This window comes from Pelmatolapia mariae, linkage group LG7 (assembly GCF_036321145.2).
Source record: "Pelmatolapia mariae isolate MD_Pm_ZW linkage group LG7, Pm_UMD_F_2, whole genome shotgun sequence".
NCBI lineage: Eukaryota > Metazoa > Chordata > Actinopteri > Cichliformes > Cichlidae > Pelmatolapia > Pelmatolapia mariae.
The window spans coordinates 18,267,080-18,291,349 of record NC_086233.1 but is presented as its reverse complement, the minus strand read 5'-3'; the positions used below and the strand labels follow the sequence as shown (position 1 = coordinate 18,291,349).

Here is a 24,270-nt window from a genome sequence, read left to right as displayed (position 1 = left end):
ATTTGATAATTTCTGGAGCAGGCTTGACAGCGCTCTTCAGGGTATCCAAGCCGGATACCCTCAGCGTGTTGGATCGGATGTTTCTGTTCTTGGTAAAATATTCTCATTTTCTTCCCTCCCTATTTTTAATGTTAATTTTAATTGAAAATATGTTTTATTATCTTTTTCAAATACGTATAACACAATTGAATATGGACAAACAAATGATTTCGTTCAAAGTATACTGACAGCACTGCAATGAGACTCCATGCAGTTTAAATTATTGGATGATTCACCTCACCGCATTAATGCGGTTATGGCGTTAACGCGGCAAATCTCTGTTAGCAAGTTGGCGCGGATTGCCCCGTGCGTGGGGCTGCACGGCGCTAACGCATTGATGCTGTGCATCCCCACGCATAGGGTGATCCGCACTAACTCGCTAAAAGAGATTTGCCGCGTTAATGCGGTTATGGCCTTAACATAATTTTAAGGAGATTAACGCTGACAGCACTAAATATTTTTAAATAAACACATAATTTTTCTAAATGTACATTTTATTATGCCTTTAATAGATTACATCCAATTTTAAACAAGTTAAATAATTATTTACTTTATTCATTTTGGCACTCTTGGCATGCCATAATCTTTATGGGATCAAACTCAAATGAGCTGGGGGCCACTGCTGGCACTGTCATCTCATTGGAGGGCCACTCTAGTGTTTGACTAAAAAAACCCCAAAAGCTGCACTTACTTTGCAATTATAAATTACAAAAGAAATGGTTGCCTTAATTGTGGAAAAAGCTAACAAAGTAACTCCAAGACCCAAATTGCATGAGATTTTTTACATCAGTATATTTTAATGTGCTAAAAGTATTGCAAATACCGCAGAAAAATGATGTATAGACTTTATTATTTTTGTTGTTTTTACCTTCTGCTGTACGCCAAAAAAATCTAAGCATGAGAGAGAGAGAGACGATGGGATCGCCCGTTTTAATTTTAGGAAGAGAGCTGCTCTTAAGTACGGAGGTGTGATGTCATCTCAAGTCCCATACATATACTGAGCTCTGCCGACTCCAAGCCCAGACAGAGACGAAGCAAGAGGGAAACACGCCGGGCTGCTCCAAGGATATCACGCACATACTGATTCATGCAGATGGGAGAACCGACACACCGTGTTCAGGTAAGAGGCAAAATGTATTTTAGGGGGTTGACTTGAGCACATATAGCTATACAAACACACAGAGCAGCATGTGCAGCATCCATCCTCATCACAGGAACACAACACTGGCATGATTCCTGCACTACGCGTGTGTCTGAACATGAATACACACAGAGCTTTGACATCATTACGGATGTGAAGGTTAAATTGAAGCTGGGATGCATTTCTTGAGACACCAGATGTATTGATGAATAATTAAGTGTCCCGTAGGAGCAGTTGAATATAAACCAGTATCAGTACAGTGACAAATGAGGACAGCAGAGGAGTCTTAAAGGCTGGCTTTAAAGAGGGTGGCCCCTGCTGTGTCCATTCACTGGGATGGGATGGGTGTGGCATGTAGCAGCAGACCACTTGTCCTCATCATAACAGGCATTTTTTTTCACCCTTGGAGCTAATGGCTCTCTGTGCACCACCCAGATTCTGCTGATGGAGCTTTGACAGTAGATTTGGGTGGTCTGGTACAGAAGAAAATTTCACTCAAGCATGGAAATATGAATGTCGACATTCATATCGCGAACAGCCTGGGTCAGCTGCACAGATTTAGTTTTTTTTGTTTGTTGTTATTTTATAGAGTCCACAGAAACAACATGTTTTTCATTATATGAAAGCAGCAGTGTAATGTAATTAGCCAGAATCACTCTTGTAGGAGTGCCCTGTGTTTTATTTCCATAGCTATAAGGAAAAAACCTGGATCCTGCCTGGTTCATGCATGTATTTTTAATTCAGATTATGAACACTTGAGCGGTTACCCCATTTCTGCTGTCCTCACAGCACCCCTGTAGGTGTGTATTTGTTTTTGCAGGACCTTCATGTTTTTCATACATACAGTTATGTGAAAACAAAAATACAGCATCTTACATTTCTAAGGTTTTTACATATCAGGACATAAAAAAATCATTTGGGCTTCATCAGGTTCTACAATTCCTCAAATATAACTTTAAATAAACAAAAACACGTGACATATTACACTGTCATTATTTTATTTAACAAACACTAAGCCCAGATGCAAAGGCAGTGTATGAAAACACATCACGCATCACATGATTCAACAGTTTCTATGGCATGCTTTAGCACCAACAAAGTGATCTTTATCTGTATGAATTTTGGCCTGCTCTTATCTACAGTGTTGCTGCAGTTCATGGGGGTTTGTGGGTATTTGTTCATGCACAGTTCTCTTAAGGTGCCACCACAGCGTTTCAGTCAAGTTGAGGTCTGGACTTTGACTGAACAGCTGCAAGATTTTGAGTCTTTCTTTTTCAGCCATTCTGTTGTAGATTTGCTGCTGTGTTTGCAGTCATTATGCTGTTTTTCTGTTGACCCAAGCTTTACTTTACATTTGACTCTAGAATAATTTGGTACATAGAGGAGTTGATGAGCGACTCAGTGGCTGCAAAACAAGGCGAAATCATCACGCCTCCACCACCGTGCTTGACAGTTGGGGTGTCCTGATATGCTGTGTTTGATTTTCATTAAGCGTGGAGCTGTGCATTACAGCCAAACACCTCCACTGGAAATTGTTCAAGAAGTCTTGTGGTTTATTCAGATGGAGCTTTACAAACTTGACCCATATTGACCCATCAGTCTTTTTCTAATAATATAGTCATAAACTTTAACATTTGAAATGCTAACCGAGCCCTGTAAAGTCCAAGATGTAGCTGTTGGGGTTTTGTTTTGTTTTTTTCTTAATTTGAAGTTTCTCTGAGCATTGCATCTTCTGAGCACTCCAGGGAAGATTGGCAGCCGTCTTAAATGTTTTCCACGTGTGAATAATCTTTCTAACTGTAGATTGATAGACCTTAAAGTGTTTAGAAATAGTCTTTTAAGCCTTCCCAGATTAATGGGGAGACACAGATGCTTCTCCAAGATCATGGCTAATATCTTTCCTCCCTTGTGTTGTGTTAACACACACCTGAATGCTTGGGACCAGCAAACTGCCAGATCTTCAGTTTTTATAGAGGTGGTCAGACTCGTTGAGGATCAGTTTATCAAACTTCATTTGATTATCAGCTTCTGGCTGTTACCTGTCCACTTGATCTCCATGGAAGCAGTCAGGGTGTAGACCATTTTTTATACACTGCTTCTGCCTCTTGGTTTAGTTTTTGTTATGTAAATAATAAGGCGGTGTAATATGTCATCTGTTGTTGTTCATCAGAGGTTGCTTTTAAAGAACCTGCTAAGGACCAGATTACTGGACTTTTATTTATATGGGATATAAAACATTACAACTGAAAGAGGCTGTACTTTCTTTTAACATAAATATAAACCAGAAACTGAGTCACATCTCATTTTTTATCTGTTAGTTTTTGTCTTGATTTTCCTTTTTCCGTTTCATATTTGTCTACTTTTGTATTTATCTTAGTCTCACAGAAATTATTTCATTGCTGATTGAGTGGTGTACAAAAAAAAAGAATATTTTGCCCCTAAACTTAAAATAATGTTTTTATCTGCCGCTCGCTAACCTCTCATCCATTTCTCTCTTCACACATTTTTCAGATCTGCAGTGACAGCTCTGCTGTATCAAGTTAAAAGACATCACACAGGAAGGCTTTCATTTATCAAATCATCAGTGTGAAGACGCCCTGTGGCCAAATCAAAGTGTCACAGTTCGAAAAGCACGTCACCAGATGAACTGTTTCTTCTGAAATGAGGGCGATTTGCTGGAGAGAAAGAAGCTCACTGACTCATCTCTGTGTCTGACTTCTCTCTGTGAACTCTTTTTTTTCCCCTTTCCAAAAGCAACCGCTGTAAATATTTACATGCCGTGTCTGGCAGCTGTATGAGATGGAGAACACCAATTATGATTCTGGCTTTTTGCTTCGTGGTTAAGCCCTTTGAGCCTTGCAGGCAGGGTTGGATGTGAATCTGTTGTGTATCTGTGCAGTGCATGCAGCTTGACAAGTAGCTTCACTTTTGGTTTTACGTCATTTTTTGGCGAACCACCCTTTTTGCCACTTATCTATTTTTTTCACTGCCTTTTATAGAAGAAAATACTGATTCACATTCTTGGGAAACAAGCATTGGGGTTTACAGTGACGCTGACGGTGTTTTACACTCATTAGCAGAAATTCGATACTCGAGAGCTCCTTTTCAGAAACATGACATAGAATAACTATTCAAATGTATTTAACACTGCTAATTCATTTTGCATTTTACCTGCATAATTTATGATAATGATGATAGTATTTATATTTTTATGCCGAAACCTGAACAAAAAAAATACACCGTGCACTTTGAAGGCAGAAAAAACACGGGAACCAAGACAAGGCATGGAAATTATTGATGTTGACATGTCTTAGGTCCTGTCTGCACCTGCCAAGTGTGTTGGTGAGTAAGTCACTATTTACCCTGAGACCTGCGTTCTTGTATAGAGTCACTGTGCATATCTGTGTAATCTGTCCCCTCCACTGTTTGCAAACACCATGGGCTGTGCCATGTGTACGCATCTGGTTGACATGTGGACTGTGAGGGTGAGCAGGACTGGCCGCAGGGCCATGGAGCTCACCGCCTATCCGCAGATGCTCCAGGGAGACTACCACAGAGTGACAGGCCTCCACTACATGTCGTCCTTCTCTGATGCCGAGGACTGCTGCGATGACACCAGCTCAGGCAGCTCAATCACGCTGGACTGGCAGACACAAGGAACAGGCGGCTGACCCTCATCCAAGAAGTGTTATAATGCAAACATGTAAATAAACGTGGAGTCATGAACAGAAAATGTGTATTTACAGTAAATGTGGTGATGCTTCCTGTTTTCTTTCAAATCTATACTCTCAGACAGAAGGAAAAATATGATGTCCAAACATTTGTCCAAAATCTTAAAAACAAATGAAGATTTTACTTAAAAAAAAATATCAGCCTACATGCAGTTTTTAGTAATTAATACAGGTTTTAGACTAAGACTCCTTTAACATTAAGTTAGTGTTTACTTATTAAAGCACCAGAGATAAGCACACCGCTCCTGTCAGCTAACAGCAGCAAACTGAGCCTAGAGCTCACACAGGCTCACAAACGTTGGAAAATAAAAGATTGGAGAAACATTGCTTGGCGTGATGGGTCTCGATTTCTTCTGCAACATTCAGAATTTGGTGTGGCATGATGGATGGATCCATATGGATCCATATCGTCTTGTAGCAACGGTTCAAGTGACTGAGCGTACCGATCTTCTGATGACTGCTTACAGAGAGATAACGCACCATGTCACACAGATTCAGACAAACTGCTTCCTTGATGTATAGATATAGTAAATGGTAAATGGTACTTATATAGTGATCTTATCTAACATCCATAGACACACAGTATGAAAAGATACAGTTAATTCAAAAGTAACTCCCTAAACATGCAATATTTAATTATAAAGTATTAGAGAACAAAAATCAACAAAAAGTAAAAAAGTAAAAGTAGCTCCAAACACACTTAAGTGCAGTATTAATTCAGTAAAAAAACAAAACAAAACTTGTCTATGTAAAATGATGACTAATCATGGTGTTGAGCAACTAGGCTACGTACAGAGGGCACAGCTGGATTGCAACAGAAATGTTCTGTTGTAACCTCTGATGGCGTATTTTGCCAGCAGTCCTACAGGAAGTAATTATCTTTAAAAAGTTCATAGCGTGTTTTTTTTTGAAGGAGTCACATAACATGACTCAGTTTCAGATCATTCTGTGGAGTACATTCTTTCGAAAACTTAGCATTTTTGTAAACAAAAAAGATTGACATTGTAGAAAGAGTTGAACCAGAGCCATCCATATTTGAGTGAAAAAAGTAACTGGTGGGGGTGAGGACAGGCAGGGACAGTTTTAAATATAAAGCTGTTGGTGTTAGATATTTCGGAAAAAATTAGTTGCATTTATTGTGTGATAGATGAATTCTAACAAGTTTAAATATCTCAATAAATCTTTATAAACAGTGGACCTATTATCCCCCCAAATCTCCATCTCCTTAGAGACTGTGTCAGCTCCAAAACAGACAAAAAACAAACTAAAAACCAGCAAAAAACGGTTTAAACATAAAAAAAAAATAAAAAAAAAATCACAAAGAAAGAACAATACAGTATCCACATCTCCACCACAGAGTAAAACAGTGCAATGTGGATTATTAAACATTAGGTCTCTCTCTTCCAAGTCTCTGTTAGTAGCCTACAGCGGTCCCCAACACCCGGGCCGTTTGGTACGGGGCCGTGAGAGTTGAGGTTCGGGTGTGAAATTTATGGTTTTCAGGGTTTTTATCGTTAACTCATTTTCCCTGGGTCTTTTCCCGTGTTGTAGTTGTGTGTCTTATTTTGAAAGAAATATTTACGTGTTCCCATAGCGACCAGAGAGCATTAAGGGGCAGAGAGGAGGACATTACTCTCAATGTTGTTGGCGCACTTAAGGAGGATGCTGCTAATAAAGTTACACAGTGAATTTGTGTTTATTGTTATATTTACAAAATACCAATACAGTTTTTGTCTTGGTCGTATCATTTTATGTTGTTGTATTTATCCGCAACACCTTAAAGGCCGGTCCGTGAAAATATTGTCTGACATTAAACCGGTCCGTGACGCAAAAAAGGCTGGGGACCGCTGTGTTAGTACATGAGTTAATAACTTGATCAACAAATCGATTTACTCTGCCTTATAGAAACCTGCTTACAGCAGGATGATTATGTTAGCTTAAATGAATCAACACCCCCAAATCATAATAACTATCAGAATCCTCTAAGCACAGGCTGAGGACGTGGTGTGGCAGCAATTTTCCACACCAGGCTATTAATCAACCAAAGACCAAGACAGACATAATTCATTTGAAAGCCTGATGCTTAGTCTTGTCCACCCTAGCTAGAAAACACAAAAACCGGTCTTATTTGTTATTATCTATCGTCCACCTGGGACTTACACAGAGTTTCTGTCTGATTTCCCAGACTTTTTATCTGATTTAGTGCTCAGCTCAGAAAAAAATAATTATTGTAGGAAATTTTAACATTCATGTAGATGCTAAAAACGACAGTCTCAACACATCCTGTCTTCCTTCTCTCCCCAACTGGTCAAGGCAGATGGTCGCCCCTCACTGAGACTGGTTCTGCTGGAGGTTTCTTCCTGTTACAAGGGAGTTTTTCACCAAAGTGCTTGCTCATAGGAGGTCATATGATTATTGGGTTTTTCTCTGTATGTATTATTGAAGGGTCTACCTTACAGTATAAAACGCCTTGAGCTGAGTTTTGTTGTGATTTGGCGCTGTATAAATAAAACTGAATTGAATTAAAAGAAAACAGGGCCAAAAATATTGGACAAACTCCTGTAAATGGTTCCCATGAAGCTAATATTGGTGTGTCGTTTGTCTCTGTTTTGATCATTTCAGTAGGTTTTGTGTTGCTTTTTGGTTAATTTTTTTGGTTGTGTTTTGCCGTTGTTTAGCGACCCTTTGAGATCATTTTATATCTATTTTTTAGGCATTTAGTCCCATTTTATGACAGTTTTCCATCCTTTTCATTGTGGTCTTTTGATTGATTCTCAGAGAAGAAGATTTGGCCCAGAGGTTTAGTTATTCACTCATGACACTAAAATAATAAAAAACAACAACAACAACAACAAAAAACTGCCTCTTTCTGACTCCATACTGCTATTGTTAGAAAAACTCAGTTCTGTTTGTTGTTAGGCGTTGTTTCTTGGTGTTTCAGTATGCAGAGCATTTTAAAGTGCGTGGGTCTGGGAGGGGAGGCTGTGTAAATAAAACAGTGATCAGTAGTGGGCATGGTTTTTTTGTGGGTGCTAGGATCTAGCAGAAAATGAAAAACAGCAACAACAAAAGAGTGATTAGGAGGTAAGACTGTCTACATTAGCCTACTTATTTAGCTTAAAGCATGGTTGTTATGGGAACACTGCAACTAAAAAAAATATTATTTCATTACTTGTGTTTACACATTAGTTTAGGGTTTATTCTTCTTCAGATACCGGCTTCTATTCAAGAAAAATAATAATACAATATAAGAGGATAAAGTAATCTAAAACTCAACATTTTGCTGACTAATGACAACTTTTGATTAATTCAGTACATGTTGTTTTGGCAGTGAACATAAGCAGGAACATAAAAGGGGGAAACGTGACACGCTTCAGCAGAGATCCACCCAGTCGTTATCCACACCTGAGGGAAATCAAGCCGGTGCACCAATCAAATCCTCCCATTCTCCCCGCAAAGCTCTCAGACCACAAGGACAAACTGTCTCAACGTAAGTAACAAGTAATTTTTCAAAGTTTAAGGGTGGGTAGAAAAGAGTGAGGCAACACATGAACCATGCAGATTAGAATCAAGTGCAGCAGATATCTGAAACCATCTTTCAAAAGTTAATACAAGTTTTAAAAATTTGGTATGTTTGTCCATGTGTAGCCAATGTTTAAAAAGAAAATAGCCACAGGAAATTTCAAAATTTGACCATTTCTTTCATCTAAGAAACAGCTGCAGAATTTCATCCACTGGATAAATTACAGAGCATTAACTCTGACTAAAAGTAGGTCAAATTTCTTACTCAAAAACTTCATCAGTGTTTCGTCTAATGACGTTACAGTAATTATAGTTGCACAGTTTTGTGCAAGTGGAATTCCATTTTAAGCCTTTGACAACACTTTGACGTATACAGCTAGGTTCAGACATTCACCAATTGGCAATAGAGTTACACTGTTTCAAAAACATTCATGTATTTGACGCGTAAAGCTTCCTTTCCCGTCAATTCAGCTGCCTTATGCCTGCACCGAGTTCATGGCAGCCTATCCCACACACTGGGTGAGATATCGGATATACCGTGGACGGCCCGCATATTTACCTCCACAGCTGCTATAGAAACACCATTTAACCTGAAAAGCAGGTCTTTGAACAAGTTCAGGATTAAAACCTTCTTGCTGCAAAGCGACTTTTGCACCACTGTCTCCACTCCTCTCATCCCCAACCAGTTGCGCCCCTCCCTGAGCCTCGTTCTGCTGGAGGTTTCTTCCTGTTAAAAAGGTTTTTTTTCCTTCCCACTGTCACCAAGTGCTTGCTCATATTGTGGGTCATGTGATTGTTGGGGTTTTCTCTCATTATTGTAGGGTCTTTATCCTACAAGGCAACTTTTGTTGTGGTTTGGTGTTATATGAATAAAATGGAGATGAACTGAACCACAGTGCTGTGAGGCTTCTCGTTATATTGGCTAACTCGTACTCATACCCCAAGTTGGGCCACACGTCTATTGTCTAATCTTTTGTGAGAACGAATAAGTTGGATTTTTTTCCCCATCCCCACACTGCAACCTGCTATCACAAACGCAGTTTTTAGACTCTGACACATTCATGCACACACATCAGGAGGGACTTAGGGTTGGGTGTCTTGCCCAAGGACACTTCAACATACATACAGACTGCAAGGAGCTGGGGATTAAACCTCTGACCCTCTAAATCAGGGGTCCCCAATCCCAGTCCACGAGGGCCGGTGTCCCTGCAGGTTTTAGATGTGTCCTTGATCCATCACAGCTGATTTAAATGGATAAATTACCTTCTCAACATGTCTTGAAGTTCTCCAGAGGCCTGGTAAAGAACCAATCATGTGATTTTAGGTGTGTTGACCCAGGGTGAGATCTAAAACCTGCAGGGACACCGGCCCTCGCGGACTGGGATTGGGGACCCCTGCTCTAAATAGTTGCAAACCTGCTTTAAATTCTGGGGGGGGGGGGGGGGGGGGGGGTAAAAATCATAACTGAACATATGAAATTTTGGTATTTATCCTCCAAGATAACAGAAGGAGAAAACTATCAGGCTCAATTTGAATGATTTAAATTTGCTACCTGTTTCCAAGCAGAAGAACAAAACGCCCCTCCACCATCTGAACAAGTTAAGTGTAGCCTCTGGGAAGCAATTCTGGAATTCACAGAAGTTGTGCATGAATGAGAGTGCTTTCATCATTATCGTGAGTGGGTGGAGGCACTGCTACAAAACGGCCTGCCCTCATTCTCACTCTCCCTTTTATTTCAGCAGCACGCTGCAATCTCAGAGTTCTCCTTTAAGTGTTTTTTTTCTCCCCTGCTCTCGCTGCAGCTCTGCGTGGATTACAGCAGTCATGTTAAGAAACTCGGTTTTCTCCTGCTTTGTTTTCTACGGCGTGCTGCTGGTGTTAAAGATGTACGTAATAGCGGTCATAACGGGACAAATGAGACTGCGTAAAAAGGTGAGTGAGCTCCTTTAGATGCAGCTTGAACGTAAATGCTGTGTAAGTTTTTCTTCTTCCTGTTTGTTCTCTGGTGGAAAGCTTTTTTTTGTTTTTGTTTTGTTTTTTCGTTTCTTCCCTGAAAGGCTTTTGCCAACCCCGAGGACGCGCTGAGACACGGAGGTTTACAGTATCACAGAGAAGATCCATATGTGGAAAGATGCCGGAGGTGAGCGTGCAGACGGGGTATTTTTTGTAAGACTAGACTGCTTGTGTTTAGGGGGATGCAGTGGGGGGGTGGGGGGTGGGTGGGGGGGGGGGGGGAATCGCAGGAGCATAATTAGAAAAAGAAGAAAGAAAAAAGTTTTGGATTGGATTAAAAAAACAAAACAAACTCCCTTGTATTTGCTGCTTATGGCAAGTATTAGTTATACTATGCATTCCCATTGCATAGCTTTTACTTTTTGATTTAAAAAGAAATTCAATACACTGCATGAAAACTAGTTCACTCAGGTAGATTTCAAATGCGCACAGCATTGAAGTACTCGAGTAAAATACCCTTGCATCATAAAATGAAAAATGTTCTACAGAATATGAATGACGTGCCGCAAGTTTTCTCCCGCGCAGATATCTGTCGCAGACCTGATAAAGTGTAGATTTATTTCCAGCGGATTTGTTCTCTTTTCTTAGAACTTGTAGGCTACTCCTCCACTGATGTTTCAGTAGCCTGTAGGACTGTGTGCGACAGATTTGTTTAAACTTGTCAGAATATGATCGGAGACAGGGGAGAGCAGATGTTTTTCTTACTAGTAAAACTTTCCCCTCTGTCTGTCCTGAATATTTTTTTTTTTTTTCCTGAGAGCCTGTGGTAGGAATCAACTCTGCACCAGGAGGAAAAACATTTCAAACTTCCATTAATAACTGTAAATGGCTGCAGCACGACGTATTCCATCTCCAACCTTAATCATTTCTTTTATGTGCCCTTTTTTGTTTGTTTTCTGGGCAAAAAGGGGACTATGATGGCAAGTATCTGAGAACAATATTGTTTAAAAAGCTGCTCCAAGTGGGTGGAGGGGAAACAGGAAAGTGGTGTAACTGATTAGAGAAGGTCACAGAGCCCTTGCTTTGGTTTGAGATGTGCTAGTGTGGGTTAAATGCATATTATTTTAGTCATCCTGAATATACATCTTCCAGGAATATCACAGGAAATCATTACCCCAAATCATAGTCACTCATGCGATGTAGTCACTTTACTGCATCATAGGTAGCTGAGTCACACAACTGTGGAAAACAGTTGTGTGTCAGCCTCCGTGCGCTGACTTCTGTCTTTCTTTTCAGAGCTCATATTAATGACATGGAGAACATCCTCCCTTTTCTCTTCTTGGGTGCCATCTACTCCATGACCGGACCTTCACTGTGGGTGGCACGGCTTCACTTCCTCGTCTTCTTCATCTGCCGTGTGCTGCACAGCGTTGCCTACCTGCTGGCCCTGCAAGCACCGACCCGGTCCGTGGCCTACACTGTTGCTCAGATTCCCTGTGTGTCCATGGCCGTGCAGATCCTGATGGCAGTCAAATCATACGCCTAAAAAAATAAATAAATCAAAAACAAAATAAATCCAGGAACAAGGGACTGAACTAATGGCTGTGATCTGGGACTCAAGACGGCTCAATATGTGTGACCTGTGTCAGAAAGTAGTGGGAGAAGGATTCCTGATGCACTTCCTGTAAAGACAAGTGGAAGTGCAACACAAGGTCTCTGATAACACCAGTGCAGGGTTTTGAGATTGACTATCAGTATTTTTTTTCTCTTCTTTTTGGCAAAGTTTGAAATATAACAGTGTCTTATAAAGATATCTGAAGCTGACATCACATGCAGTAGATGCAAATCAAGGTTGTTGCTCCCTTTTTCTTTTCTTTTCTTTTCTTTTCTTTTTTTTAAAGCCAGGAAATGCTGAAATTTAGAACTAACTCATGGACAGGCTGCAGAGATTGAACTCAAACAACCTGGGAAAATTTTCCACCTCTGCGCTCCACTTTGGCCACTGATCTCTTGTGTTTACACAAACCATAGACCACTATTCATGTATTGTCATGTCACCCCATGCTTTTGTTTCCTTGTGGATGGATGCATGTGCGTGTGTCTGTTCAACAACAGCGTGATGGATCCTGGTATGATGATTGATATGTTGAAAGTTTAAATACACTTGATGCTTTTTGTGTGTGTGAGAAACGGGTTCAGAGTACACGTCTTGCAACAACCTTCTGAGGGATTTTCTAGCATATAATTGTGTGTAAATGTATCTGTGAAGGCACTTGGTGAGTTTTGTAATTTATTCAATTTAATGTTTTTGAAAGGAAAACTTGTAGACAATAAAAACTATGCACATCTAAGCACACCCAGCCTCTACCTTCACTTTGTGCTAAATGAGTTGTTCTTTTAGACAGCCTTGTGCTGCAGAATTGGTATGTTCTGGGGATAGGGGGCCCCACTTTATGTGCGAGAGTGAGATGATCCAAAAGGCACCGGCAGAGTTCCAGCATTCCTTTGATTGTTATGTAAGACCTTCTGCTATGCTGTGCTCATTTTTCCTTTCTTTTTTTTTTTCACCCTGAGGCCAGGAGGGAGGTGCTGGAAGGCCATATAGAAATATTTACAGAAGGTGCCCAGTCATGCTTCCACACTGAGGAAAATTAAAGTTTGTGCGCCAACATAAAATGTTTTTCCATCAGTGATTACGCTTGATTTGGCTTTTCTCACTCTGGCGTGAAATTTTTTGCCCAATTCTCGGATGATGTAATTTCGTTTCCAGTGATTTTCCAACCCAGTGATCATGACTAAGCTCAAACTTACAGGAGCTCAGGTGTTTTTGTGATTTAAACAAAATGACTGACAAGGTGGGAGGACGGGGAAAATCCTTGGCTTTTAATAATAGAGCATTAACAATATGTGTAATCTGGTTGAAACATAAAGCTGGCATGCCAGTGACAGGGGTGTGTCTGTATCCTTGCATGCGTCAGTGTTGTCATAGTCTCAACGTGCCCCCCCGCCCGAGCCCTCGAGGGTAAAAGGAAATGTGGTTCCTGACCTCCTACCTACACATTTCACTGTAATACATAATTTCCCCTAGGGATCAAAGTATTCTGATTCTGAATAAGATCAGTGTGAAGTTAAATGTTTTTAGTTTCCCATGCATGCTGTTTTTTTTTTAACTTCTGGATTGGAGGAAAACTCTGACAAAAGCTCTGTTTTCGCTGCTGTTCGCTGTTAAGGGAGATCAGTTTACTTTGGACCAAACTTTCTTTTGTTTGAGAAGTGCAGGCTCTCCTGTGGGAGATTAAAAAACAAACTGGTCATTTTAGTAAAGCTACATAAATATTTACCCCCACCTTGTGGACACACACAGAGCACTTCTCAGTCAGATGTTTTCAGCTTTCACTCTTCAACCAAATGGCATCTTTAAATTTTTGACTTTTAAATTTGTCTAGTAACAGTACATAGACACCTATTAGAGTTATTAAAATAATAGTTCACACCAGCTAAATAATTATCTAACACTCTTCTAACACCACAGAATCTAAACCTGGCTAACTATGATGTTCCACTGTCCTGTGTCGTATTTCAGTTGATTAAACTGATTTATTTAACTTTACATATTAATGTCAATACAGGCAACATGTGGGCCTGAAAGGGCCCAATGCACAGTAACTTCAGAAAACACCAGTACATGCAAGCATAGTGTAAAAGCACACAAAACACAACGGAAGTTAAATAAAACACAACGGAAGGAGAAAAAACATTGCTCACAAAAAAAGGGGGATTTTGGGGAGACAATAATGTGACGGACCAGCTGCGGAATGGGCAAGCTAACAGTAAACGGTAGTGATGGTAAATTCGATTCTTTTTACTGAATCGAGTTTTAATGAGTGACTCACCAAAGTGAATCGGGTTTCTTGAGTCATTTGAGTCACTGAGTCAGTTGACCAGAGAGTGCAAAAATGTATATTTTCACTCAAACTTAATTTGTTTCTCTTTTAATGTAAATCCTACTGCTAAGATGAATGATTGTAAAAGAAAACAACTATTTTATAGAGCAAAAAAATTCTAAAGGGAACATTTATTTATTTTTATTTTATTTTATTAGTATTTTCCATAAATGTGTCAAATATATATTTTCTCATCTAAATGTCCACTGAGCTGTGAGTCAGGGGGCGGTAATGCGCCTTAACATTGGTTGCCAACCAAGAAGAAGAAGATGTGAGCCAGGAGGGAGGGGGTGAGTGAGTGAGTGAGTGATTCGTCTATGCTACGATTCAGCACAGGAAGGGAGGGGGTGAGTGAGTCAGTGAATTCGTTCAACTCGTTTGAGCTGTGAGCCAGGAGGGAGGGGGTTAGTGAGTCCTGAGTGATTCGCTTACGCTATGATTCAGCACAGCAAGGGAGGGGGTGAGTCAAGGGCGTAGATTTGGCATGGACGGAAGGGACATGTCCCCACCAATATCCAGCGATTATTGAAATGTCCCCACCAATAATTTGATCGCTGCGAGTAAAGAAAAACAAACCCGATAGAAAGAAAAAAACGATCTGTCAACGTCTCATTCACCCAGAAAGAGTTAAATTACGTTCTCTCCTACGTCATGTGACAAATATGGTTAATGTGATTGGCTGTACCTTTCAGGGAGCTCTGTTTAGTTTTAGCAGCGGCAAGCCTGCACTGCGAGGAGGAGAGGAGGATGGCAGCAAAAAGGAAGAACCTGGATATAAGAAAGTATTTTTCAAAGAAACCTGTAACCTCGAGCAAGCCAGGGTATTATTTTACAGAGGCTGTTAGAATTATATGTCTAACGTTAAAAGTTGGTAACACAATAATTTCATCCTAATGGTACTGACATATTCATAGGGTTCATTTTTGAGACAAAATATCACGAGGTAGTCATGATTTTGCAAATATTCCACCTTGTAGTGCAGTTTGCACAAATTGTTTTAAAAATGCACTCACCCTACAAACATTACTGATGAGTCAAGATCTGCACAAAGTGACAGAAACACTGAAGCATCTACACATTTTATTCTTATTGTCATGTATGTCCTATTTGTCAGGTGACAGAAGAACCAACACAAAGCTCAGAGAGAAATGGTGATAAAAGATCACAGGTGGAATTGGATGATGACTTGGTGGTTCATGACTGTATTTGAAGCACATGTGTGACTGCATGTATTTGGAATGTCTCACTGTTATTTATCAGGTGACAGAGGCAGCTCTGCCATGTTGTAGCTCGGACAGAGGTGAAGAGGCGAGGTCACAGGTGACTGACTGATGATTTGGTGCTATAGATTAACTAGTATTTATTATCATGACAATTGTTAGGCTGCTGATGTAAATTGATTCATTAGTGTATGTATCACAAAGAATCTGAATTGACATGTCTCACTTTTTATATGGCACGAATCAGTGTGTTATTTTATCAGGTGGCAATATGTCCTAGTGCAATCAGAGGGGAAGAGCCAGGGCCAAAGGTGAGGCACATCAAGCACATAATAATTTTAATCTGAGGATAAAACGCATGTACTGAGGCTGAAAGAAGCTCCAGTGCTCTCAGAAGACTAAAAACATGGCTAAGGTCAACAATGACTCAAATGAGATTAAACAATGCTGCTGTATGTCCACCAGGAGACACTGGACAGTATAGATGTAAAACCAATATGCCAGCAGTTTATCTCGGTTAACGAGAGGAGAAGGCATGTGTTTGGCTCCTTCACATAGTGGACGTTGAGTTGTTGTGTGGGACACCAGTAGTCCATGTCTGTTGCTGTAACAGTAGTTCATGTTTAGAATAAAACATCCCAGCTCACCGATTTGATAGTGTGCCTAAAATGTTGCATAATTTTGCTGAGAGATCTTTTACTTTGTGGTAATCTTAGATGAGTAGTTTTATGGACAAAAACCACGAGGTCATTCAGTGTTCCCTTAGTGCTAATGTATAAGAGATGTTGGTGTACTATAACTGAAGTAATGTTGTTAAGTCCTTAAAGTCATATTATAATTATTGTCATGACTGTATTTGAAGCTATTTTTATTTTTGTATGATACTTGATTTATATGGAATATGGCTGAAGTAAACTAAAGTCTAAAATACTTAGTCAGTCATTTGTTTAATAGTAATTTAACATTATATAATTCACATATAAAACTATGAATTGTAATTTTAAATGGTTTAAAAGCATGTAGAATAGGATATGTAGGCAAATATATTCTCCTTTTTATCAAGAAGCAAAGACAAAAAGGGAAAAAAAAAGAAACAGGGCAGGGTTCGGCGGTTGAATCATCCGTCCCCACCAATACCAAAACCAAATCTACGCCCTTGGGGTGAGTAACTCAAATGTGCTGTTAGCATGTTAGCTGAGCGATGCTACTGTGAACCGAGGAGCTATTGTCTTGATGTGAGCTTCTACTCAGGGTTTTTTCTTCCAGTTCAGAGCAGAAATGTTTTTGTTAAGAAACTGGCTGTTGTTTTTTCCCCCACAATTTTAATTATAAGCTAGATATATTTCTACTAATGGAATTAGTTTGCTAACAGCAACAGGGATGAGTCAGTGAGTCAGTTGTGCTTGTGAATCATGATTCACGAGTCAGTAAAGTGATTCTCGAGTATTGAACGATTCGTTCACGAATCGAACATCACTAGTAAACGGCTAATAGCAAACATCTATCTGCAGTATTATATGAACTATGTGATTAAAATACAATTACGTTTCACCTTTTTCTGAGTCACAGATGAATTGCACGCTTCTTTTAATCATGTCTCTACTCAGTCCTTCGCATGTTTTGGTTTCTGTCGCTTCTGCAGCTGTTCTGTCACATTAATGTCCCCCCGGAAATACTTACGCTGTGTTTTGTGTTCTTTCATAGCGTTTTCCTGCTAGTGTTTTGTGAGTTTTTCTCTCAGATTCACTGTAGTCATAACCAAAAAATGCAGAGATTTTGGTCTGTGTGGGTATGACGGTATCACACAGCTGCTGCAGATTTGTCAGATGTGACTCCATGATATGAATCTCCCCTTTATGACATGGCATGCTCTCCTGTTGGAATCAGCCATCAGAAGATGGGTACCCTGTGGTTATAAAGGGATGGTATTTAACCTCCTAGGACCTGGTGTCTAGACGAAAATACTTAATTTTTCTCTACAAGGGCCTGATATTCACTTATGAGGACATTATACTGCCACCGTTCTATCAAAATTTAAAACCAATGTCCTCATACGTGGATCTCATTTGTATCAGAAACAAAAATTAGGTAAAAAAAAAAAAAATAAAAATCTGGTAATTCTTTGTTTTTACATTCCTCAGGTCCCAATCAACCCAAATAGCAAAGAAAATTTTAAAATGCATGACATGAAAGAGTTCGGATCTTAGGAGGTTAAACAATGCTCAGTTGTTAGTGTGCCAAGAAAATATTCACCAAACCATTACACTACCTGCAGCAGCTTGAACTGTTGATAGAAAGCAGAATCCAGCTTACATGCTGTTTAGATCAAATTCTGGCCTTATCATATGAATGATGCAGCAGAAATGTAAGACTTATGAGACCAGGGAATGTTTTTCTATTCTCCTATTATCCAATTTTGCTGAGCCTGTGTGAACTGTGGCCTTGGTTTCTTGTTCTTTGCTGACAGATGTGGCACTCAGTCTGGTCTTCTGATGCTGTAGCCCATCTTCAAGGGCTAACATTGTGTGCATTTAGAAATTCTCTTCTGCATACCTTCTTATGACTTACTGTTGCCTTCCTATCATCTCCATGCTGTCTGGCCATTCTCCTCTGACCTCTAACATCAGCCGTAATCGCACAGAAAACTGCTGCTTACTGGATATTTTCTCTTTTCCCGACAATTCTCTGTAAACCCTAGAACTGGTTGTGCAGAAAAATCCCACTAGATCAGCAGTTTCTGAAATACTGAGAACAGTCCAGCACCAGGAGTCATGTCATTCCCATTCTAATGCTCAATTTGAACTTCAGCAGGTCAACTTGAATGCATTCAGGAGTTGCTACACCAGTTGAACAGGTGTATCTAATAAAGTGTTGCGTATGTATGATCCTACAAAAACTCTATGTAGGCTGTAGTAGAAAGGTGTCTGAATGCATAATGCATCCCATCCCGTTGATTTTGGGTCTGGTCAGAGTGTCTGTGCTGAGCCCCAATACCACAAGGGCTGACGAAGCAACAGAAAGCAGCATTGGCCATGTTGTATGCTTTTCTGTTGCTTCGTCAGCCCTTGTGGCAGCAGTGATAGGCGTTGATAAGGGCAAGTGAGTAAAAGGCAGTGTGATGCTAGTGTCGGTGTTCTGCTGGGCTTTGGCAGTTGTGTGTACTCGCAATGTACTACAAAGGTAAACATTTACATTGAACCTCATAATCAGATTATAGCTGGGTTAAAAATCCAAACAGAAAGAAATGCTCCATTTAAACAACTCAAGAATAAACAACCCCAGACCTATGACTCAGTCAGCTACAGAAAAGAGGGTTAAAGCAGAAATGTATGTTGACATTTAACCTTAACATTACTTACATTGCTTTCAGCCTGTATATATCTATATCTATCTATGTATGCATGTATTTATGTATGTGTGTGTGTGTGTAAGCCAAAGAAACCACCCAACAGAAATTTCATAAATATTTATTACATATCAATGAACAAAATCAACTACTTTCACAGCAGTGGTCTACAGCACTTGTTTAAAATAACTGCTCAAATAATATTAATATTAATAATAATATAGTTCAGTTTCCTTTGAGGCCACATTTGATACACAAACATTTACAAGTATTACTTGGCATTAAAAACGATGGCGATACAATATTTTAAGACACTTGGTGTTTTTTTTGTCAATTTTCTGTCATTTTGATATCACAGAGAGGTTCAGCAACAGTCTAAACAGTAAATATAGTTTCAAATACAAAAACCCCCAAAACAAACTAAAATACCAACCAAAACAAACAAAAACAGTGAAAATGCCAAGGGGAGGTAGAAACTAAAGACTTGACAAAAATACAGAAGGAATCGTAACAACGCAAAGCGGGAGAAGCAGCATTCCCCGAGTCATTCACCCTCATTTAGACACTAAAGAAGAGTAAAAATCCCTCCCAGTTCCTCCTCCTCTTCCTTCTTCTTCCTCTACCCCTTTTTCCTTTTTCTGAGTTATGTTATGCTGTTAGAGGGATTCACGCAGAGTCAGGCAGGAGAACAGAGCAAAGGTGTGAAGAAATGAGAAAAGAAGAGGCTCATGCTCAATCTGAAGGCTGCTATGATGTGAAACAAGCATACAGAGATGCACTAACACCTACATCAGGCTAGTCACCTTTGCCAAACATTTCCCTTTGTATTACTGTCACTTTGATTAGCTTTTACATTGACACAAAGCACCATTTAACCTTTTCAGTGCTGTAATTATGTGTTATAAAGTGGGTTCTTACTAATATTAAATGAGAAGTGTAGTTGACCCTTCGTTTTAGAAAGGATTGTGAGATTCTGTATGAAACTTTTTCTAGATAAAGTAATCCTGATAAAGGTTATTAGTGTTGGAGGTGCATTTACATCACAAGTGGGGTGGATGGTACAGATGTGGAGGTTTCCCATTTTGAACCTGTGGTGGTTAAGTTTTGTCTCCCTCCTCTGGCTGTGACAGTAATTACACAAAGTTTGTTTGACCATGTTTGACCTTTTTTAAAACCATGCACTCTCACTTGCCAAGTTTCTGCTCTCAGAATTATTTTTATGATTGCTCTAACGCCCATAGGTGCTCAAGCTGGGTTTAATCATGTGGAATGTCACCCTTTAGTTGATGTGGTGCATCCTTAGCTGTTTGGCATCCCAGACTGATGTAATAATAAGAGCCAATGTAGATACTGATGTTTCCCTGTTGTCAACTCTACAGTAACTGAGCATTAGTGGTTTTATTTTTAATGGATTGCTTTACTCTTTGAGGAGAGGAGACATTTAAAAGGCCGAGAGAGTTTAATGAAATGTAGGATTGTTTTTAGAGCATATGTAATATTAGAGACTTATGAGTCTCTTTTGAGCCCTCCAAATTTATGGACTAGATTTTTATCTGTATGACAATAACAAAAGATTTTCTAGATGGGCAGCCAATTAGCAATCTGATCATAAACCTCTACACTCAGTAAGGAAAGGATATCTAAACTGTGAATTTAACCGTGTGCTGCAGTGAGTTATCCCTTAACCGATAACTCCAGGTGTCCCAGCTGTAAATCAGTGTATTTCTGGACCTCTGGGTGAAAATCAGCAGGGCTTCTGGGCCTTGAAGTTCCAAAATAGACTCAGTGATTTAAACAGCGCTAGCAGGGTTATGTTTTCCAATTATACTAAATGTATAAATACATTTAGTATTTTTTTTAATGAGATGTTTTGTTTTGCACTTTTAAAATTCTTAGTTTCATTTAGGCTTTAATTGTAGTTCAGTAAAAGTCAAATTTTTCCTAAAGATAAAACTACCTTTTAACTAAGTGCACATTTTACTCTACAAAATAAAAGACTTTTTCATTCCACATACAGAAAAAGACAAAGTAAAAGTAATTCACACTTTTGGTTTTGTTTTTATCATCACTCCTCTATCCATCTAGCCACCGTCTTGTTATAGATACTCCTGTACTTTTTTTTCTTGTCTCAGTTTGTTGTTTCTTTACTTTGTTCGGAATTTGGTATCATGTTACAGACCGCACTGTTTCCAAAGAAGCGATTTCTTTGCTGCAAAAAACACAACACTTGCAAGTCATGCAAATTTAAGGTCAGGTCTTTCTTATGGGATAAAATGATTTGTGCATGTGCCTTTGAGATTTTGCCGCCAGCAAGTGAAATCACCCGAGCTGATTGCAGTCGTTGGTTACCACTGTAATCGAACATGGACTACAATCATGGCTGCTACTGACAGACACCAAAATCTGGTGGCTGTTCGACGTCTACTTGAATGGAGGACAGTGGCAAACGGCACTTGTGGGAGACTTCTTCCAGGTCTGTCTAACCTGTTTACGACGGATAAGGGGAACAATATGGGCGAAAATGTGCAGAGAACATAAAATCAAAAATCATACTTTTACTAAATATGGGAATAAAATTGATTTTTATAATATATCTATAAATATGCATCACAAGCCAGACAGGCATATACGCCTGCATGTGTGCACTTTCGTGTATAAACAGATGTACACATATGCATATCATACAATACTTGAAAGTGGATCGGAAATAATCACATAATATACAACACATAAGCTCTTGCAACGTCAGAGGGAGTTGAGAATGCAGAGTTTTCTCATGCCTTGGTGCACAGATTTACATTCAGTTTGTGGTTCAGGATCAAACCGGCATCTCAAAGCTCTTGCAGAAGTCTGAATGCACCACGGCATCTTACGCAACCTCTTTGGGTTATCTGCTGCGGGGCGACACAAACAGCCGACACACGGGGCACTGCTCATGAAAAAAGTCACACACGCACACAGACATGACTTCAAACCTCCACTGCACCCATCTCGTCCGCTGAACGGGGGCTCAGAATCCCAGGGTATGTAGGAAAAAGCGCCAAGGTATCAGAGCTCAACAACAGAAAAAAAACAAAAAACAAAAAGAAAAGAAGACCAACCAAAACAACAGAGTAAAGGCGACAGTACAGAAGTGGCCGGGCAGAGAAGTGCACAATGGGATTGTCTTCACTTTAGGTCCAAGACATCTTCTTCGAAGGATGTGGAGAGGGAGAACGCACTGGTAAGGGGCGGGCTCTCTGGCTGCAGCACCGCCTTCTCTGGCTCCGCCTCCGAACTGGACGAACAGTGCAGCTGGACATCCTGATCCACTTCGCTGGACTGTGAGGCTAGCCTGTTGTGCACAGAAAGACTCATGTCTCAAGCTCAAGCTAGCATTAAGCAAACATCAAACGTGCAGCTGCTGTTCAGATGTGTCACCTGTCGCTGTTTGTGGATGTCAGCGCTCGTACTTTGGGCTCGTCCTCGGTGTTCTTTTTGCTCATCTTTCTCTGTTTCACCGATCCGCTGTCTGATTTCCCACTTGGTTCCTCTGTCAAGCCTTTGTTGGTAGGAGACAATGGAAAATGCATTGGAAAACTCAGAAATATGCTTTTTTTTTGCCTTCCTGCTGAGAGTGGGATGGTCGATATCCCATTTATATCTGTGATTTAAAAATGAAATACAATTGGTAGCTTAACTTAACATGAGCGTCATAGCCTTCAAGCACTAGAATCCACATATTGTGTCTTGTTTAACCTGTCAGTAGTACCATAAAATAACATAATTCCCCCAACAAATAGCTTTGTTGAGTGAATTATGTGCTAGATGATTTCAAACCAAAAGTAGTAATTTTCTTGGATTTCATTTAATTTTTTTAACGACTTTTCAGTTTAATAAATCCAAGTATATGAATATGAAATATGAAAGTATTTGAAGGTGGGGACGGATAGAAATGGCTTCTTTAGACAAAAGAGTAAATGTTTCTCCATATGTTAAGCTAATGTTGCTGTAAGTTTACATTTAGTGTAAAAGTACCATATAACAGTGGGATTAATCTCCTCACACAACACGGCCAATAAGCACATTTTTCCAAATGTCAAACTTTTGCTTTTTGCCTATGTTTAAAAAAACACCCAAAACGGATCTACTTCAGACTTGGAAGGTACACATTGTTTGGGATCTTCTCCTACAAAGCCAAATGTGTAAAGCCATGTGGTGATTTCATATCTCAGATATAGTCTCTAATGCTACAGTCTCGCTGGAGAAAACAGTAGTTAGAGATGCCGCACAACCAAAATGAATGTGACCGTGTGATCTCTGTGTTTTTGAGTGTTGCTTTTAACCACAGTTGACGTCTTGAAAGCAACTTTGGTGCATCAAGATAGTCAGAAAACAGCAATAAGTCTAAGTCAGTCTGCTATCAGTTTGTGACTGAATAAGGTCAGCTTGGAAACTGTATGCAATCTACTTGTGATAATATGATTAACTGTAAATCATTGAAAATCACAAATGTGTCGCCAACTACGTACACAAAAATGTAACATTTAACATAAATTCACATTAACTATTTACATTCAGAATCCAGCAATTTAACTGCAAAATGACACAGGTGCTTTTATATAGGAATATAACCAGAATACAACCAGCTGGAAACCAGTTGAGGCAGGTCTGCTATTAAAAACACACACTTAGATGATGTGTCCAGACTGACTCGCACTGATTACAACCTGTTGCCAATCTGTCTCTAGGGAACCTGTGCAATCACTGTGTGATCAAAAGTGGTCAACTACAGGTTGTGGGATTTGCATTCTTAACCTATGGGTTACCAGTTGGTCAATGCAACTACTTGTAATCGGCTGCTAAATTTCAAAATATTCAATGGACTCACTGGGCAACCACCAATTTTTAGTAGTTGCAAGGAGGTTTATATCATATCTTTACTCTACTGTGACTGAGCCACTAAACTGCAATAGCATCTGAGACCGATACTGGAGAGTACTTCAAAGATTTTAGAATTAGTACAGTGATGTCTCCCAGAAAGTTGATTCTGTTTATCTGGACGTAGTCTTTCCACTGGGAGGCTGTGAGGTCACTTTCTTGATCACTGATCAACAGCTACTGATCAATGACCATGGACCATTCACAGGGAGTTGGGCAATGGCTGCCTGTCCTGCCTTAGACATCGAAGATACCACATATAATGTAATAACTGAAATAACACAACCAGAAATGAATAAACAGATAAAAGATTCACATGAACAGGAGGAGCCTATTGAGATTCTATATAGCTGTTCTTGCAAAACCAAAATGTGTTTGAGGAATTAGCTTTTTTGAGGAAGATTTTAGAATAAAACATAGAGACAGCAACTAGATCTAACTAAAAATAAAGGAA

General features: G+C 39.6%; 2 protein-coding genes across 4 annotated transcripts in view; one reads left to right on the top strand and one right to left on the bottom strand.

The window, feature by feature from the left end:
• Window positions 1–10,166: 10,166 nt before the first annotated feature.
• On the top strand, window positions 10,167–12,740 carry ptges (prostaglandin E synthase). The gene is made up of 3 exons (XM_063480593.1): window positions 10,167–10,365; window positions 10,491–10,573; window positions 11,683–12,740. The coding sequence occupies exons 1-3, from the start codon at window positions 10,258–10,260 to the stop codon at window positions 11,930–11,932; spliced, it is 441 nt and encodes a 146-aa protein (XP_063336663.1). The 5' UTR covers window positions 10,167–10,257; the 3' UTR covers window positions 11,933–12,740.
• A 6,327-nt stretch (window positions 12,741–19,067) lies between these two features.
• Window positions 19,068–24,270, bottom strand: part of garnl3 (GTPase activating Rap/RanGAP domain like 3) — a 90,434-nt gene continuing 85,231 nt past the window's right edge. For all 3 annotated transcript variants that reach the window (XM_063478209.1, XM_063478211.1, XM_063478210.1), the window contains 2 exons: window positions 22,317–22,437; window positions 19,068–22,230 (listed from right to left, as the gene is read on the bottom strand). In XM_063478209.1, the coding sequence (XP_063334279.1) occupies window positions 22,065–22,230; window positions 22,317–22,437 (287 nt within the window). In that variant the 3' untranslated portion in view covers window positions 19,068–22,064. The remainder of the gene's footprint in view (window positions 22,231–22,316; window positions 22,438–24,270) is intronic.